At 45.9% G+C, this 17,006-nt stretch overlaps 3 protein-coding genes across 3 annotated transcripts; 1 reads left to right on the forward strand and 2 right to left on the reverse strand.

Moving 5' to 3' along the window:
• Positions 1-98: 98 nt before the first annotated feature.
• Positions 99-1,847, reverse strand: LOC106364989. Its single transcript, XM_048740453.1, has 2 exons — positions 816-1,847; positions 99-677 (listed from the first exon to the last, which is right to left on the reverse strand). The coding sequence occupies exons 1-2, from the start codon at positions 1,845-1,847 to the stop codon at positions 99-101; spliced, it is 1,611 nt and encodes a 536-aa protein (XP_048596410.1).
• Positions 1,848-2,241: 394 nt separating this feature from the next.
• LOC106365000 lies at positions 2,242-3,567 on the reverse strand. The gene has a single exon (XM_013804468.1). The coding sequence runs from the start codon at positions 3,565-3,567 to the stop codon at positions 2,242-2,244; it is 1,326 nt and encodes a 441-aa protein (XP_013659922.1).
• A 231-nt stretch (positions 3,568-3,798) lies between these two features.
• LOC106365010 (annexin D1) lies at positions 3,799-4,747 on the forward strand (the record flags this gene model as incomplete). The annotated part of the gene is made up of 3 exons (XM_022717133.2): positions 3,799-3,840; positions 3,933-4,145; positions 4,232-4,747. Coding segments are annotated over 3 exons (555 nt in total), but the record flags the coding sequence as incomplete, so codon positions are not given.
• Positions 4,748-17,006: the final 12,259 nt, after the last annotated feature.

Genomic DNA, 17,006 nt, shown 5'->3' on the forward strand with positions numbered 1-17,006 from the left:
CTCCAGCTCGGTCATTCTTTTACTGGTGTAAAAGATTGGTTTCTGTTCTCCCCGATCTTCTCGAATGAGTACGCTGCTGACGGTGGAGGATGTGACGGCTATGTAGAGAGACAATGTGTCGCCGGCTTCTGGCTTCGATAGTACTGGGGGGTTGTGAGGTAATGCTTGAGTTGATTGAACGCCTCCTCGCACTTTTCGTCCCAGACGAACCTCTTATTGCCCCTCAGTAGCTCGTAGAAGGGAAGACACTTATCGGTTGATCGCGAGATGAACCTGTTTAGTGCTGCTATGCATCCGGTTAGTCGACGTACTTCGCGGCTGTTCTTCGGGCTTGGAAGGTCGAGGATCGCCGAGATCTGCTTGGGGTTAGCTTCGATTCCTCGCTGAGTGACAATGTAGCATAGGAATTCCCCGGAAGTGACACCGAAGGTACACTTGGCCGGGTTGAGCTTCATCCCGTAGTCGTTCAAGATCTTGAAGCAGTCGCGTAAGTTGTTTAGGTGATCGTCGGCCTTGAGCGATTTGACTAACATATAGTCGATGTACACTTCCATGGTGTTGCCAAGCTGATCAGCGAACATTCGGTTGACGAGTCGCTGATAAGTCGCGCCGGCGTTCTTTAGCCCGAAGGGCATCACCTTGTAGCAGTAGGTCCCTCTGTCGGTGATGAACGCCGTCTTCTCGCGATCGTCGGGATGCATCAAGATCTGGTTGTATCCCGAGAAAGCGTCCATGAAGGTTAGGAGTTCGTTACCAGCAGTTGATTCGACGAGGCGATCGATATGAGGGAGTGGGTAACTGTCCTTTGGGCATGCCTTGTTGAGGTCCGTGAAGTCGACGCATATGCGCCATTTGCCGTTTTTCTTCTTGACGACAACCGGATTAGCCAACCATTCGGGGTATCGGACTTCGGTAATGAAACCCGCGTCGAGGAGCCTATCGACTTCTTCGTTTACGGCTTTAGATCGTTCTGGACCGAGTTTCCGTCGCTTCTGTCGGATGGGTTTGAACGTCGGGTCGACGTGCAGTTCATGGGAGGTAACTGTGGGGTCGATCCCCTTCATGTCGGAGGTCTTCCAGGCAAACGTCGAGGCATTGTCTTTGATGAAAGAGATGATCCTTGAACATATGTCATCGGACAGGTAGACGCCAACTCGGATGATTTTCGTCGGGTCGGACTCATCGATTGCGACTTCGCGAACTTCCTCCTTCTGGGGGTATATCTTGTGGAGTGGTTTACTGACGAAGTTGACAAGGGAAGCCTGTTGCTGCATCTTTACAGTTGCGATCAGCAGTTCTCTCGCGGCTTGTTGATCTCCCCGAATCGTCTGTGTTTTTCCGTCTTTTCCGGGAAACTTGACGCATTGATGGTAAGTCGAAGGAACGGCTTTCATGGAATGCAGCCATGGTGTTCCAAGTATGGCATTATAGGGTGCTTTGGCGCAGATGACGGAGAACTTGACGGTACGGGTTATACCACCTGCGTATACTGGAAGACGAATTGTCCCGATCATTTGCTCCGAGGCTCCATTGAAGCCGGTGAGCGTGCGAGAGGATGGCTTCATATCCCTTAAATCAACTCCCATTTTGTCGAGTGTGTCGCGAAAGATGAGATCGACTGAGCTGCTGGTATCAATAAGGACTTTTGCGACTAGGCATTCACCGATGTCGAGGTCGACGAGGAGAGGATCGTTATGTGGCATGTGGACGCCCTTGGTGTCTAGTGCCGAAAAAGTGATCTGTTGATCATTTTCGACTGGAGAAGGCCACTTCTTGGAGGTGGTTGCTTGACGTTTGTAATCTTTGACGGCTCGAACCGAGCCACCGCAAGGTGGTGATCCACCCATTATGACGCTAATGTGCGGGGTTCGGGTAGCTCGCATTGATTCGAGTTGCTTCCTCAAATCGTCAGTTGTGTTCTCGAATTGAGGAGTTTCTGCAGGCTGTTTCTTTTTTGATTCGAAATGTCGTCGCAGATCTGACCCTTTCGAACGGTTGAGTTGGATTCGCAGGTCGTCGGCCTTCGAATTGAGCTGGTCACGAAGGTCGCCAACTTGACCGACTCTCCGGGTGTTTCATTTTGAGACGGTCGCGCGGAGGTCGGCGGTTCCTGTGTTTTCGTTCGTGGCGCTCTTTCGCTTCAATAGAATGTGCAGGTCTTTATCTGTTGTCGAGGGAGCGAGAGACTGCTTATCCTTGCTGTTTAATTTATCGCGCAGATCTGGTTGCACTGTCGGGACGTCATTCAGAGGAGTCACAAGGGCGAGAGAGTATGACTTCCACTCGTCGCCGGCGACGCGGATGTTCGTCTTCTGACGAATCATTGGTGGGGCCAACGTTGTTGACGGGAGTGCGCTCAGGGCTTGCTCTTTCCTCGCTCGGGGCCGTGTTCTTTTGAGACTTCTGTGCCTTCTTCTCCTTGTTCTTACTCCAGCTTTTGGTGTTTTTTGGTGTCGTAGGAGAAGTGGACATTTGGATTGTCCCATTAGTGATCCCGTCGAACAACTGCCCGATGAGGACCTTGCATTCCTTCGTATCATGGGAATCCCTTTTGTGGTAGAGGCACCATTTTTTTGTCTCCTTGGAGTTTGAACTCGCTGGTTCGGATGAGTTTGACTGCTTCGGAGCGGAGTCTCGATCCCAGTGGTTCCAGCCTTTCTCTCGCGTGACGACTGCTGATTTTGGCGATTCCTCATCACCGACCGAGCTAACGTACCCTCGCTTCTGAGTGGTATTTCCACCGGAGGAGTGCTGGCGGGGCTCAGGGCGGGTGTCGTTTGTTCGGGCGGGTCGCTGTTTCGCTGCTGCTTCTTTTGCGAACTTTGCTCTTGTGTCTTCTTCCATGCGGATGAAGTTGTGCGAGCGAGCGATGGCGTCGGAGACAGATTTTGTCGGGTATCGGTAGAGATCCTTACGGAATGTGGAGTCGACGTGCAAGGTGTTCATCAAAGATTCGACGGTGATATGGTCGGGAATATCAATCTTCGAGACAATAGCCTTGAACTTCTCCATGAAGTCGCGGAGGCTTTGGCCGCTGGCGTGAGTGAGGTTCCACAAATCTGACACGGTCGCTTCCTGGTTGGTGAACATGATGTAATTCTTGAGGAAAGCCGTTGAGAGGTCGTGGAAACAGTCGACGGAGTTTTCTATGAGGCCGGTGAACCAAGTAAGAGCCGGTCCTTCTAGGGTTTCGACGAAGAGTTGGCAAAAGCCGGCGTCTTTGTCTTCGTCGGTCAGATTTGCGCGTCGCATCGCTATGTTGAAGGACGTGACATGAGTAGAAGGGTCAGAGAGACCTTTGAAGGTTGGAAGATGGAGTTTTTCCAGATTCTGGAGCCGCACGCCGGTAACCTTTTGCGTGAAGGGTGTACGAAGAGATTCCGCGAGCACATGCTCGATTTGGGGCGCGGACGTCGTCACCTGGTGGATCTTCGAGTTGATGTCGAGGAACGACTGTTTCAACGCGGCTAGTTCACTTGCGGTGTGCGCGTTGATATCGTTACCGGCGCTTTGGTTGTCGTTGTCCCGCGTAGGTGCTACGTTGGTGGTTCGCTCTATGGCGAACATGTGTCGACAATACTGCACCGTCGAATCTTCGGCGTTTGCAGCGATAGGAGCAAGGATCTTTGCTATCGCCGTGATTTGGTCAACTGCCGCCTTCTAGGCCGCTTCTTGTAGGGCGAGGCGTGCCAAGATGGTTTCCATAGACGCAGGAGGCGGTAGCGGAGTTACTGGTGTAGGCGTAGGTGTCACCTCTGGAGCTGGCATCACCTCGAGAGCTTCGCGCTCCTCGCCTGACGAAGAACTGTCGCTCACCACACCACCGGTGACTTCAGAAAGGTCATAATAATCCCATTGAATGTTCATGTTTCTTCTTATGAGACAATGCTACTACTTGAAACAGTTATTTGAGCTGTATGTGTCTTTTGCAGCTTTTGGTTTCTCTTGTTAGCTCATACAGGTACGAAGGGGAAGAGGTAAACATGACATTGGCAAAGCAAGAGGCTAAGCTGATTCATGAGAAAATCAAGGACAAGCATTACAATGATGAAGATTTCATAAGGATTTTGTCCACAAGGAGCAAAGCACAGATCAATGCTACCTTCAATCGCTATCAAGATAATCACGGCGAGGAAATCCTCAAGGTGGAAGGGCTAAACTCTTCATTTTAAGCTTCTTGTTTTTTTTTTCTATAATAATCCTAAACTCTTGTTGTTTTTTCATCTTACAGAGCCTTGAGGAAGGAGATGAAGACGACAAGTTCCTAGGGCTGTTGAGGTCAACCATTCAATGCTTGACAAGACCTGAGCTTTACTTTGTGGATGTTCTTCGTTCAGCGATCAACAAAACGGGAACAGACGAAGGAGCTCTCACTAGAATTGTGACCACGAGAGCTGAGATTGACTTGAAAGTCATTGGACAAGAGTACCAAAGAAGGAACAGCATTCCATTGGAGAAAGCCATTACCAAAGACACTCGTGGAGATTACGAGAAGATGCTCATCGCACTTCTCGGTGAAGATGATGCTTAATCATACAATCCTCCACACAGAAACAAAAGCTTCTGTTTTCTCTTATCTTTTCTCTATCTCTCTTTTCTTGAAACCGTTTGATTCTGTTTTTTGAAAATTTGCTTCTTGTTTCTGTTGTGTTTTGAGTTTCCAAATAATGCTAAGAGAGAGAGAACCAGTGTGGTCTCTTAAGTTTATATAAAAGATACATGACTTTAAAAGTTGTTTTCACGGCAACCGAAGAGACCAGTGTCTTTAAAAAAAAGAAAAAAAAAATCCTATCAGATCTTGAAACACAAACACAATACCATTTTTGTGTCAGTTCTTCAATATAGTCTTGAAGAATCAAAAGAAGCAGTGTCAATCGTAAACAGTTAAACCCAAGAACCACATGTCAGGTTGTGTTTTTATAAGCTATTTCTGTATAACTATGTTTGATATTGGACTGATATTTGATCGGAAAACGGTAATAAAGAAGATGTGGGTTTAACAAAGACGTCTTATTTATGGTCAGAGGAAACGTTCAGTCGGTTACAAGAGAAGTAAAGAGAATGCGACAGAGAGGAAGCCGGTGGCTCGATGAGCTACCGGAAAAGTACAATTAACGGCGAGATGAAGCAAAGGTGAAAACCCTAATCTAGCCGCCAAGTGTTAGTCAATGATTTCGGATCCCCTTCTCTTTGCTTTCCCTCCTCTTTATATAGTCCTTCTGATGTTTCATCCTTGACCTAGCTTACGTCATCTTCGTGGGCCTTTCCTACTGGGCCGAGAGGCCCGTATTCGTCCGAGCAGTCGCCGAGCTGAATGCGCTTTAGTCGACGATGATCGACTAAAGGTATTCTAGAGACGAGTCGAGGAACTGGCCTTCAAGCCGACTATCCGAGCCATCGCTTTATTTAGTCCGGGCCAGGCCTCCTATTCCTTGGGCCTTGCGGGGTGGTTGAATTTATCCCCTACAACTGACCTTTGTTACAGAGAGAGCAGTCTGGATAACGTAGTTTCCAAAAATATCCAGCAAGCGATAATTCAAAGTTTGTAACACGAGAAAAGCTCCCGGATAATCGCTAGCTTTGCCATAATGCTTTCTAAACTGGATCGCTGCTGGAACATTTTGCTCTATTAGACTATCTCCAATGTATTTTGCTATTTTCACCTCTAAAATAGAAGAACTCTATAGTAGAGATGAGATATGCTGTATTGTATTTTTTTTTTGAATTATACAATGATATCCTAGCTCCACAGAAGTGGTCCAAACTAGTCACTGTAAAACCAAAAATCTACACTAAGTATTTGATAGTGACAGAGTTTGATCTAGGGAAGACAAATGATGTAGGCAACAATATCTTTAGAACACAACGATGTTAAACAATTTTGCAGTACGTAAAAATGGCCTTTACTGATGAATAAGATAGAATACAATGAGTTGAATTAGATCAAGTGATAAATGAGATCCGTAAAGAAAGAATCTAAGATTGGGATGAAAACAAGGTCGATGTAAGTGTGTAGCTATCTATCTAGGGTTTTCAACGTGTCCTTCTTCGTGTCCGTTCTTCTTTCTTTATAGTAAGTCGACCTCGTGACTTTTGTAACTGCTCCGCGATCTCCGTATCTTGTTCCGTGATCTCTGAGACTTCGATAGCTTCATCTTGAGTTCGTATGTTCTCTATGGGCTTCAGTTCCTTACGGCCCATGTCCTTGATCGCGGCCCATTAATGTATTGACCAATATTGGGTCCAACTCATTTGTCTCCCAGTCTCTTTCGATTTGATCGAAAAAAGAGGCGGTTAGCTTTTAACCTAGGTCTCATCGCTTGGTAACCGATACCGCTCAGACTCGACTTAATGACGATTCCAGAAAAACCGTTTGTTGGCGCGTTTTTTTTTATTTTATTATTATTTTAATCCATAACGGCTATCTTAGCCACCGTTAGGGCGTAGACCAGGTCAACATTATCTTTCTTGAAAACGACGATAGAGACGTTAAGGTGGCTATATATACATAAGGGATCTTCTTTGGTCTCAATTTTGTTCCCTCTTTCTCGTTTCTTTCTCCTTTTCTCTGAAATTTTTTGTTTGTTGAGCTCGAGATGTCTTCGTCTTTCTATTTCCCTTGTCCGACTACTAAAGCCGATGCTCTTGAGGACCTTTACAAGACGTACGGGGTCGATCGTGCCGTCGTTCTCGATTTGGCCGGTACGAATGAGACTCCCGAGACCGTGCGAGAAGGTTACGATGGAGCCTATCTTTCTTGCTTTCACTCATGTGGTCTTATCTTGCCGATCCCGGAGTCCATACTTGAGATTCTGGCGGAGCTTGGGTTATCGCTTACTCAGATCCTTCCGAACTTTCTTAGGTATCTTATTGCCTTCTTGGTTAAGGCTAGGGAGGAAGGTCTTTCTTTTGGCCTTAGTGAGTTCAAATAGCTCGTTCTGGTGAAGCGGAACCAGCATAACCCTGGTACCTTCCTTGTATCTTCGCGCCCAGGTCGCCACGTCATCGAGGCCATCCCCTATCGCGATAGGAAATTGCGCGAACAATTTTTCATTTTCAAGATGGATCGAGCATCTATGGGTGAATTCAACTTCTCTCGGCTTCTCGGAGTTGGGCCGAGATTATCGGTTAGTTTTCTTTTGTCTACGTGTCGATTTTTCTCTTTAGGAAATAGGCGACTCAACTTTTTGTTTTTCTTTGATCGATTCAGCTCCTTCCGGAAGCTCTTCGTTGTCAGACGAGATTCGTGGTTTGATCGGGATTCTTCGGAGAGGTCATTCAAACTGGTCTTCGTTTGACCAAACTCGGATTCGAACCATCTTTGTTATGCCGGAGGGGATCAACAGGGCCCCTCTGGTTGGAGGTTCTGAGGACAAGGCCGAACACTCCCAGGAAGTCATAGCGACTCCTTCCGTTCAGGCCGAGTCTTCGGATCGATTAACTAGACAGCTCGTGAGGAGGTTGTCATTCCGCACTTCCAGGTCTGCATCGAGGGGTCGAGCTCTTGGAAAAATCTCCCTTGATCTCGATTCACGACTCCGACGATGAAGACGCTAAGAGAGACAATCTCCTGTCTCGTTGAGCCCTGGCCCAGAGGACGAGACCATTGCGGCGACTCGCAAGCGACGCCGGTCGTCAAAGGGTGCCTTTCCCGGCCCGTCTCGTCCTAGGTTTGTTCCTGAGGGAGATGGTTTGTTTTTTGCGGCCCAAGGCGATCTAATTTCCCTTGCTGGTTGCAAGAGGTCTACGGGCTGCCGTCTTCCATCTCTTGCTTCCTCAGCCGGGAAAGAAGCTTACGCCAAGGTTGCGGTGGCGAGCTCTAAGGTTCGTTTCCCACCTTCTTTTCCTTCAAAATTTGCTTCGAGGTTCTTATTTGCTTATCTTGATTTCTTCTCAGGTGATGGAAGCTTTCAATGAATACGTTGTGGTGATGGAAGATCACGTCGTGGCTTCTTGGAATGACAAGGAAATCGAGAGTATTGGTTTCGAGATCTAGAGGCTTTCGAAGGAGTTCGAAGCCACCAAGCGAGAAGGGAAGAAGGATGCCGAAAAGATCGAGGCTTTGATTGAGGATTGGAGGAGAATTCACCAGGAGAACGAGACTCTTATGACCAAGATGGTTGCTCAGACGGCAAGAATCACAGAGCTTGAGGTCGAGAGAGATCGGGACATTCGTCGTGCTTCTCGCTTGCTCGTTGTGAGATCGCGACTCGGTACCGGGAAATCCTTGAATCCTTGAAAGATAAGTGGACGAGCAAGAAAAAGGAAGTGTTTGATGAGATTCAGCTGCAAGAAGTGATCGCCAACATCGATCTTCTGAACGAGCTCAAGGATGGGGGTCTGACTGTGGACGCAGAGCTTGCTCGTTTAAAGGACATGGAAGGAAATTGTGAGGATCTTGTTGCTTCAGCAGCCGTGCCGGATTGGTCGATATCCGAGCTTGATCTTCCCCAAGTCTCAGACGATTCGGTGGATCAAGTCGAGGGCTCGTTTTGTCCCCGTTGATTCTGCTTCTAGTTAAATTTTTTTTTTTGTTGTTTAATATCTTTTTGTTTTCCGCGATCTTTGATCGTGATATCTTGGATATTCTTAATGGATAAGCATAATGTTTCGGGATATCTTGGTTTCCTTAGCCTTCGAGATTCTCTTTGTTTGGGTCGTTGAGATACGGCGATGCCTTGATCCTTATAAAGCTTCACTTTTTTTTTAGGATTTACGATAGTGCTCAGTTTAACTTCTTTCTTGCCAAAGAAACATGGCATCGAGAAGATCAAACCTTCGCGAAGATCAAACCTTCGCGACTCTAATAGGGTGTGAACTCAAACTGGTAGTGTTAATGCGGAATGCATTCGATCCGGAGATGTGAGCTAAGCGCTCACAGAAGTTGTTTGTGAGGAGACCTGACTTCTGCGGGCTTCAACCCAAGAGGTAAAGGACCTCGAGAGTGAAAAGCCTGCAGCTCGTGTTAAGTCGAGTAGCCTGACAGGTTCGGAGGGGCGTGACCGCCCCCCCGAAGAAGGCTAAAACGAATGGTTCAGACCATCGTGTCAGTGTTTCGGGTGAAGCGGCTGTTGCTAAACCGTTTCATTGGCAGTTTTCTCACTCCAAGGATTTCCCTATTATGGAAGACCCGGATAGTGTTTCTCACTTGGTGAGGCACTTCAAACCTGCTGGGTGTCCGCTTCCCTCTTTGCGAAATATGACGGAACGCGAGGCTTGTGTGAAGATGGTTGTGGCCCATGCTAAGGTCGTTCTTTTCGATATTTGATCCTTTTTGAGTCTCCGGTTTGTTTTGTCTGTGCTGATTTTCTATGTTCCAGGCTATGGAGGCTACCAACGAGTTTGCGGCGGCTTTAGAGAAACGCCTGCAGGATGTTCCGCGTTTTGACAAGGTTTATGAAATAAAAAAGGTCGTTCGAGAGCTGAAGTTTGGTCTGAAGATGGCTCAGGATCGAGAGCGTGCCAATGCTGCTCAACTGGATGCTGCTGAAAAGTTTAAGAATCAGGCTGCTTCGCTCGAAGCTCGTCTGCAAGTTGTGAGTAACGAGAGGAAATCGGCCCTCGAGCAAGTTTCTTTTTTGGCAGCGAAGGTTGAATCTTCTGCTAATAAGTTCTCTGACGACCTTCGTCGTGCGACTTATGACGCCAAAAAGGCTCTGGCGGACAGCTACTTTTGATGTGTTGGTATCTCTAAAGGAGAAGTGGGAGAAGAAGAAGGCCGCAACTGATTGGGAAGCTCGTCTTAGGGAGGTCACGGTAAATATAGATCTCTTGAAGGAGATCATGAACAACAATATTTTGGCTTCAGACGAGTTGTTGAGGCTTCAAACGAAGGAGGCCGAGCTCGGGTCCGAGCTCAATGTGATGGCGGTTTCGGATTTTTCCGTTGGGAAGCTCGATCTTCCTCAGATTTCGGAGGATCTACCAGAAGATTTCTTTGCTAAGGTCCCTTCTGTGGCAGATGACGTGACGAAGTGCTCGGGTGGTCAGTTCGAGGATGGCGAATTCGGCATCGAAGAGTAGCTTTAGGGATTTTTTTTGTTTATGCTTTCCCCCCTTGCTTTTGTTGCTTTATTATTATTTAATCAGTCCCGGTTTATTTGCTGCTATTTTTATGTTTATGCGAGGCCGATCTTTTGGGGCCTCGTGAGTCGATTTGTTGTAGATACTTTTATCAATGGTTTTGATGTAAAAAAAGATTTTGTTAGCTAGTTTCGTCGCGCTTGTTGGCAGAGCTGGCCGCAACTGAGGACTTGAACAGGGCACTGGTTTTTGGTCAACTGTCGTAATTCTGTGATTTGTAGATATAGGAATCTGATATGCTCGAACTGCAATGTCTAAGAACTGTATTTATTGAGATATCGGATTCTGGTTTGTTACAGATTTGAGAAAAGAAGGCAGTTTAATATTGTTGTGCCGTTGTCCCTCGGGTGTTGTGATATGCTCATGTCGAGCGTTGTAGTTGGAGGGTGACTGGACTCGTGTCGTGAGTTGCCTACGTACCATCGTCGAGGGATCAAGTCATAACATAGTTCGATTATTTCCCCAGGGACTGGGTCTGTTGTTCGATGGTTCGTGTACACGGGTACGTCTGTTGTTGGTTTTGGCTGCTTGATTTAGGAGTGTTGCTCGATGTCCTTGAAGCTTGCTAACTAGCATATCCTGGAGCTCTTCTGGCTTCCTCTGATAGTCTCGACTCCTTTCGGGGTTGGAAATTTCAGGCATTGGTGATATGTTGTGGGAACTGCCTTCATGCTATATAGTCAAGGCTTCCTAAGGATTGCGTTGAACGGGGCTGGACGGTCTATCATGATGAATTCTACGATTTTATTGACTTCCCCAGCGGTTACCGCGAGCTCGATCGATCCGGGGGAGTAGGTGGTTTCTCCTGTGAAGCCGACAAGGGGAGTTCACTCTTGCTTTAGAAGTGCTTTGGTGAATCCCATTCTTTTGAACACGTCGTAGAACAGGACATCGGCCGAGCTTCATGTGTCGATCATTACTTAAGTTAGTTCGCAACCGCCAACGTCGAGTCGTATTACGAGGGTGTCGCCGTGTGGCTTGTCGAGATCTGCGGTTTCGTTTTCATTGAAGGTGATTTCGTAGACGGGGTCTGATAGGGTCTCTATCACTCCTACGTTGCTTTTGGCTCTCCGTTGGTACGCTTTGATTGAGTTGGCCGAATTGCAAAACTTGGAACCTCCGTAAATGAAGTCGATTCATTTTTTCCTTTGTCGTGGGTCGGAAAATTCCATTTCTTAGTTTGTGCTGGTCGGTAGTGCATTTGTCCCCGAGACAGATATTGATTAAGGGTCTGCATTCTGTCTTTTTTTGAATTTGTAGGGTAGTTGGTTTCTCTAGTAGCTTGCGAATTTTGGTCATATTGTTCTTTCGCTTGAAGTTGTGGATTTTTTTCGCAGGGAGACTCTGTGTTAGGGTTGTATTGAGTGACACTGGGAGGAGGGGTAGTTTCATCGGGTTTTTCTAATGTGCGGATTACTACCGTGACCTCGACGCATATTTTCCCTTCAGTTTGGTTCTTGATTTCGTTGGTTGTATTGTTGTTTGGCCCCCAAGAAATCATGTCGACTCTTTTCTCCAGAGCTGGGGGTGGAGAGCTCGGTGATTCCTGCTCGGTCTCACTGGCTCTTCCTCTTTTCCTCTCCGGTTTATTCAGTGGTTTTCTTATTTTCGTTCTGAGTGTGAAGCGCGGCTCGATATTCTTCGGTCGAATGGCCTTTGCGGTCATGGAAGGCGCAATATTTTCTCAGGTCGTATGTCAAAGACTTTTGCGGTGAGTTGTTTATTGCATAGGAATGTTGTCCTTTGGTCGCTGGCTCCTTACGAGCAGTAGGGCGTCATCCAACGAGATAGGTGCTCGTACTGCTAGTTTTTCCCTGAATTTGGATTAGAACAAGACGTCATTCTTCAATTCTGCTAGGGGGACGACCTCGTTCGGATGCGAAATCTTGGCCTTGATTTCTCGGAACTTGTTTATGTACCCTCTCAACGGCCCGAAAGGTGCTTGCTTGAGATTCCAAAGATCTGTCTCGATAACTCTTGTCTCTATAAAGACTGAATACTGTTTGAGGAACGTAGATATCAACTGAGTGAAATTGTCAAATCGAGTTTTCTTCTAGTCCAGCCAACCATTCGAGGGCGCCCCCGTGAGGTTCTCGGCGAAGAAGCGGCAGTAACCGGCCTCTTTTTCGTCTTCGGTGAAGTGTGCTCCCTATATTGCTAGACGGAAGGCTCTTACGTAGGCCTTTGGGTCTGTGTTTCCTACATATTCGGGGAATTTTCATTACCCAACGTGATGCAGCCTTACGCTGGCGATTCTGTTTGTAAATGGAGTCCTTCTGGTTTCCTCGATGACCATATTAATATCAGGGGCAGAGCTCCTTGCCATATGTACGATCGCATGTATCCTTTTGAGCTCGGCATCGTTCCTATCGATATAATTCTGAAACGCTCCGGTTTCACTCGGGATCCCTGGGTCTTCCCTTTAGGGATCGATATTGACTGGACCGCGAAGATTGTGCCTCTGAGCTTGTTCTGTTGAGTTATCGAATCCCGCTTGGTGGAAGGTCTTCGTGGCGGATGTGGGAACCAAAATTTGCACTGTCGATTTCCGTTTAAATAAGGAAACTAGGAAAACCCTATTTTCCCAGAGGTCCCGTATATCTGCTAATACCACAGGCCAAGCAATCAGAACACAAGAATAACAACGATAAAGTATAAGAAATCGAAAAGAGAGCAAAATAGATCTTATTCCGAATTCGCGTATGAGCGTTACAACAAGGTAAGAGCCTGGGCTTCGAGAGCTGTCGGCGAGATTCCTAGTTCTAAAACCTTAAGACTACAAAACTAAGTTGAGTCGCAGCTCTAATATCAAAAACGGAAAGTTGCTTAAAATTGCTCTAAGTGCTAAGTTTGCTCTTAAAAGTTCTCTCTTCATGCCTCTCTCCTAGGACTCCTTATATACTCACTCCTAGGTCGGTTTACGCTTTTCCCCTTCTACCCTTAAGCCGTCATAGCATAAAAATGGAGATATTCCATTTTTCCCGATCTTCGTAATTATCTTCAAAATTTCGTATTTATCCGCAGAAACTTGACATTTATCATTTCTTTCGAACCAAGCCTAAACCGTTCCACGGTTTACGGGCTGCTGGTTTAAGAAATCGTAAGGTGGACTTCGAGTCATGTCTTAGGTCCCTTTGGGCCGTCTTTCGACTTGAAGCGTTTATTAAGACTTCTTTCGATAAAAACGATCTTTCCGCGGTTTTTATCGTAAAGTTTGATTGATGACTTCGAATGGCGGAAAACATGAAATGGGTTCGCTACGGTATTCGAGAGATAGCATCGAAGAGTAGACGACAATGCATGGATTTGTGTCGTTTCGACGTTTTGGAAGAGCTCGGTCGCCACGTAGCGACCGAGCGGGACGGACTCTCGGTCGCTACGTAGCAACTGAGCTTGGCTCGAGCTATGTCGCTACGTAGCGACCGAGCGGCACGGACGCTCGGTCGCTACGTAGCGACCGAGCTTGGTTCAAGCTTGGTCGCGTGCTCGGTCGCTACGTAGCGACCGACCTTGTCTTAGACTCGGTCGCTATGTAGCGAGCAAGTAGTATGCGTGCTCGGTCGCTACGTAGCATCCGAGCTTTGGCTCGAGCTCGGTCGTTACGTAGCGACCGAGCTGTGTGCATGCTTGGTCGTCGTGTATCGATCGAGCTTGGCTTAAACGCGGTCCGATTGCCATACTCGAGCTCGTCCGCGGCCGATTTGGATACATGTTCGTTGCCTTCGGACAATCGGTATTTCGTGTTTCGATTGAGATTTAAACAAGATTTTACCGCTAGGCTCTTCGTAAAGATTTCTTTACGAAGATTACTTTTTGTAAAAACGTTCATGCTGATTTTTACGGACTTTCAGACATTGATTCCGTTGTGACCGATTTTGACCCCAACAGCGGATGGAGTTCGATTTTCGAGGATCGAATGGTTCGACAGCAGGATTCGTGTTCTCGGTTCCCCCTGTCTTTCTGTTGATCGGTTCTGGAATTGGGTCGGAGTGCTTCCGGGGCATTGGGGCCCAGTGTCAATTTCGTCCAATCCACTGTAGCTTAAGCTTCGGTGGGTTGCGGCGGGGGTCGTTGTGAGTTTTCGACCGTGTAGCATCCAGATCAAGCGTTTGGGATCTCTAGAGTACCAAACAGACCGGTGTTTTGGGGGTTCGACGTCCCTCTTAACGGATCGAGGGGCGTTTGATTTCTTTCTCAAACATTTACAGTTTACAGCTCGATGCTCTGCGAGTTCCCTTTCAGCCTGGTCAAGTCATTTAGCGATGGTTTGATTGGGGATCCTTTGGTTACGAATTTCGTCGATTAGAGATAAGTCCAATCCTCCAAGTTTGGTCACTTCATCTCGAGTTTGTGCTAGAGTGGTCGGCGAAACTGGTCTGGATTGAGATCAGGTCAGGTCAACGGCGGATTGTGTGTCCCCGGAATGGTTCCAGACTCGAGCTTCGACTCGTTCTGAGATCGATGTCTGATTGATCGGAAGAGATCGATCTTGACTTGAAGTCCCGATCGGAGGGATTTGTTGCATCTGGGTTGTTTTGGTCGCCTCATTGGCTCCTGTTAACCCAGTTGGTGTGGTTTCGGTCCCCGAGTCGGATCCGATAGGATCGATGTTGTTGACTCTTGAGGGTGTGGTTCCGACGGTTTGGTTGGGATCCATATTCGCGCTTAGGAAACTTAGATCGGTTTTTTAGCAAAGATATTTTTTTTATCTTCCCCACAGTCGGCGCCAAAATGTAGAACCTCAAATCTACACTTTAAGTATTTGATAGTGATTAGGGTTTGATCTAAGGAAGACAAATGATGTAGGTAACGATATCTTTAGAACACAACGATGTTAAACAGTTTCCAGTAGGAAAAAATGGACTTTATTGATGAATAAGATCGAATACAATGAGTTGAACTAGATCGAGTGATACAAATGAGATTCGTAAAGAAAGAATCTAAGATTGCGATGAAAACAAGGTCGATGTAAGTGTGTAGCTCTCTCTCTAGGGTTTTCAACGTGTCCTTCTACATGGCCGTTCTTCTTCCTTTATAGTAAGTCGACCTCGTGACTTTTGTAACTGCTCTTCGATCTCCATATCTTGTTCCGCAATCTCCGAGACTTCGATGGCTTCATCTTGAGTTCGTAGGTTTGCTATGGGCTTCAGTTCCTTACGGCCCATGTCCTTGATCGCGGCCCATTAATGTACTGACCAATATTGGGTCCAACAGTCACGTGTTGCCACATATCAGTCTCCTATCCCTGGCGATGCCGAAATGTTAATTCTTAAGTGGTCGGGACTCGAACCCTGGTTGTTTCACCGTATTGGGCTTTTTCCCTCAAGTTAATCACCACTAGGAAATCTCTAAATAGAAAGTAAAAATATAAAGGAATGCAATTTCTTCCTCTATAAATCGAGGAAAATATAGAGATCTCTATTATAGATGAAGAAATAGAGGTGGATTGGAGCAATTTCACCTCTAAATGCTATAAAGGTGAAAATAAAAATGGGTTGGAGAAATTCAAACCAAAAGAGAGTTTTTCACACTGTTATCCACATTATATTGAATCAAAAATTAATTTACCCAAATCCATACTGAGAAAGGCATCCTCAGATCTCCGAAAAAAATGCTCAATGACTTCTTTATTGCAAAAATAACCACATTAGTAGTTAGTTATTAATTATAAAAGAAATTAATGATATTAATAAACAATATTTATCTGTAATTGCTTCATGTATATTTGTTGGAAGCAGCTCAACAAATGCAAATGAAAGTAGTCGTTGCATAAATACATGAGAATCATGACTCTTCATCCAGGAGAACTTTTGCCATTTTTCAACACATCTTTAGAAGTTTGAAACATAACCATCGGGAAACCTCAGTTTAGATGCAACCCAGTTGAATAACATCGACTTTACTTCTGATGAAATCTGATAATGGGAACTGACACTTTTCATTGGTTTTGATACGTTACTCAATTCTTAAGGAAATGACAGGTAAGTCCAACCTTGATTTTCGATGTATGGTGTCTTTAGTTGGACGTTCAATATCATATTCATGATGTTGTCAACTTTTTTTTCTATATTGTCTGATTTTGGAGGTTGATTAGAATACCAAGATTTGTTTTTTTTTTTTTGGTAGATTGGGGTAAACGAAAAAGAACATCCAAATCGGCCATAGACAAAGTGAGTAAGAACATTCCTACCTATGCTGACAGCCTCGTCGAGCCATGTCAAATCGGCGGTCAAAATCCAATTCAAATACTTGACTCCTTGTTTATGCCTCCTTCCAACTCCCATTCATGTCGTCAAGACATTGATGATGAAGATGAAGAAAGTGAAACCATTGAAGAAGTCCAAAAATAGAGTATCTGCAACATTGATTGACGGGGTTACTGCAGCGAAAATATAGACCCGTCGGATCTCCCTGCAAAGAACGCAAAGATTTCTCAAGGGGCCGATTAGACCATCGATGAAGGTGAATTGGTACCTCAAGGCAACAAATCTGTGACGGAGCCAATTTTCTAGAATCTGTGTATTTGCTGAAAGGATTGTCTAGCGATTGTCAGAGAGGGTGAGGGCTAAACTAAATGATAACATGACTTTTAGATATGCTTCAGACGACATGCTTTTTGTTGATGGTCACAAAGCTCGTGTCTAGTTGTTTTAACAGATTAAATGAGGTGTAAAACACATCCTTCCGGTCGACGAGTTGTCTTTTCTGGATATATACTCCAAGGTTGCTTGCGCTGGTATCATTGTAAGTAACATGGTTCTTGTTTTTAGCTCCTCTTCGTATGTTAGTTAATCACTACCTTACTTTGCTATTTTTCTCTTCAGTATGCCCTCTATATCAACTTCATGGTCTCTGACTATGAATCTGCTTTAAAAAAAGAAAGAAGCCGACGTTCATAGGAATATTTGTTTTGCCAACATGAA

Source organism: Brassica napus, chromosome A9 (genome assembly GCF_020379485.1).
Source record: "Brassica napus cultivar Da-Ae chromosome A9, Da-Ae, whole genome shotgun sequence".
Classification (NCBI taxonomy): domain Eukaryota; kingdom Viridiplantae; phylum Streptophyta; class Magnoliopsida; order Brassicales; family Brassicaceae; genus Brassica; species Brassica napus.

Bases quoted from the DNA above. Each gene is read 5' to 3' on its own strand.
- LOC106364989 (XM_048740453.1), bottom strand. From the start codon at position 1,847: ATGGGTGGATCACCACCTTGCGGTGGCTCGGTTCGAGCCGTCAAAGAT. The intron at 678-815 runs GCATGCCCAAAG...GATCGCGAGAAG, and splicing joins ACTTCACGGACCTCAACAAG to ACGGCGTTCATCACCGACAG.
- LOC106365000 (XM_013804468.1), bottom strand. From the start codon at position 3,567: ATGTTCGCCATAGAGCGAACCACCAACGTAGCACCTACGCGGGACAAC.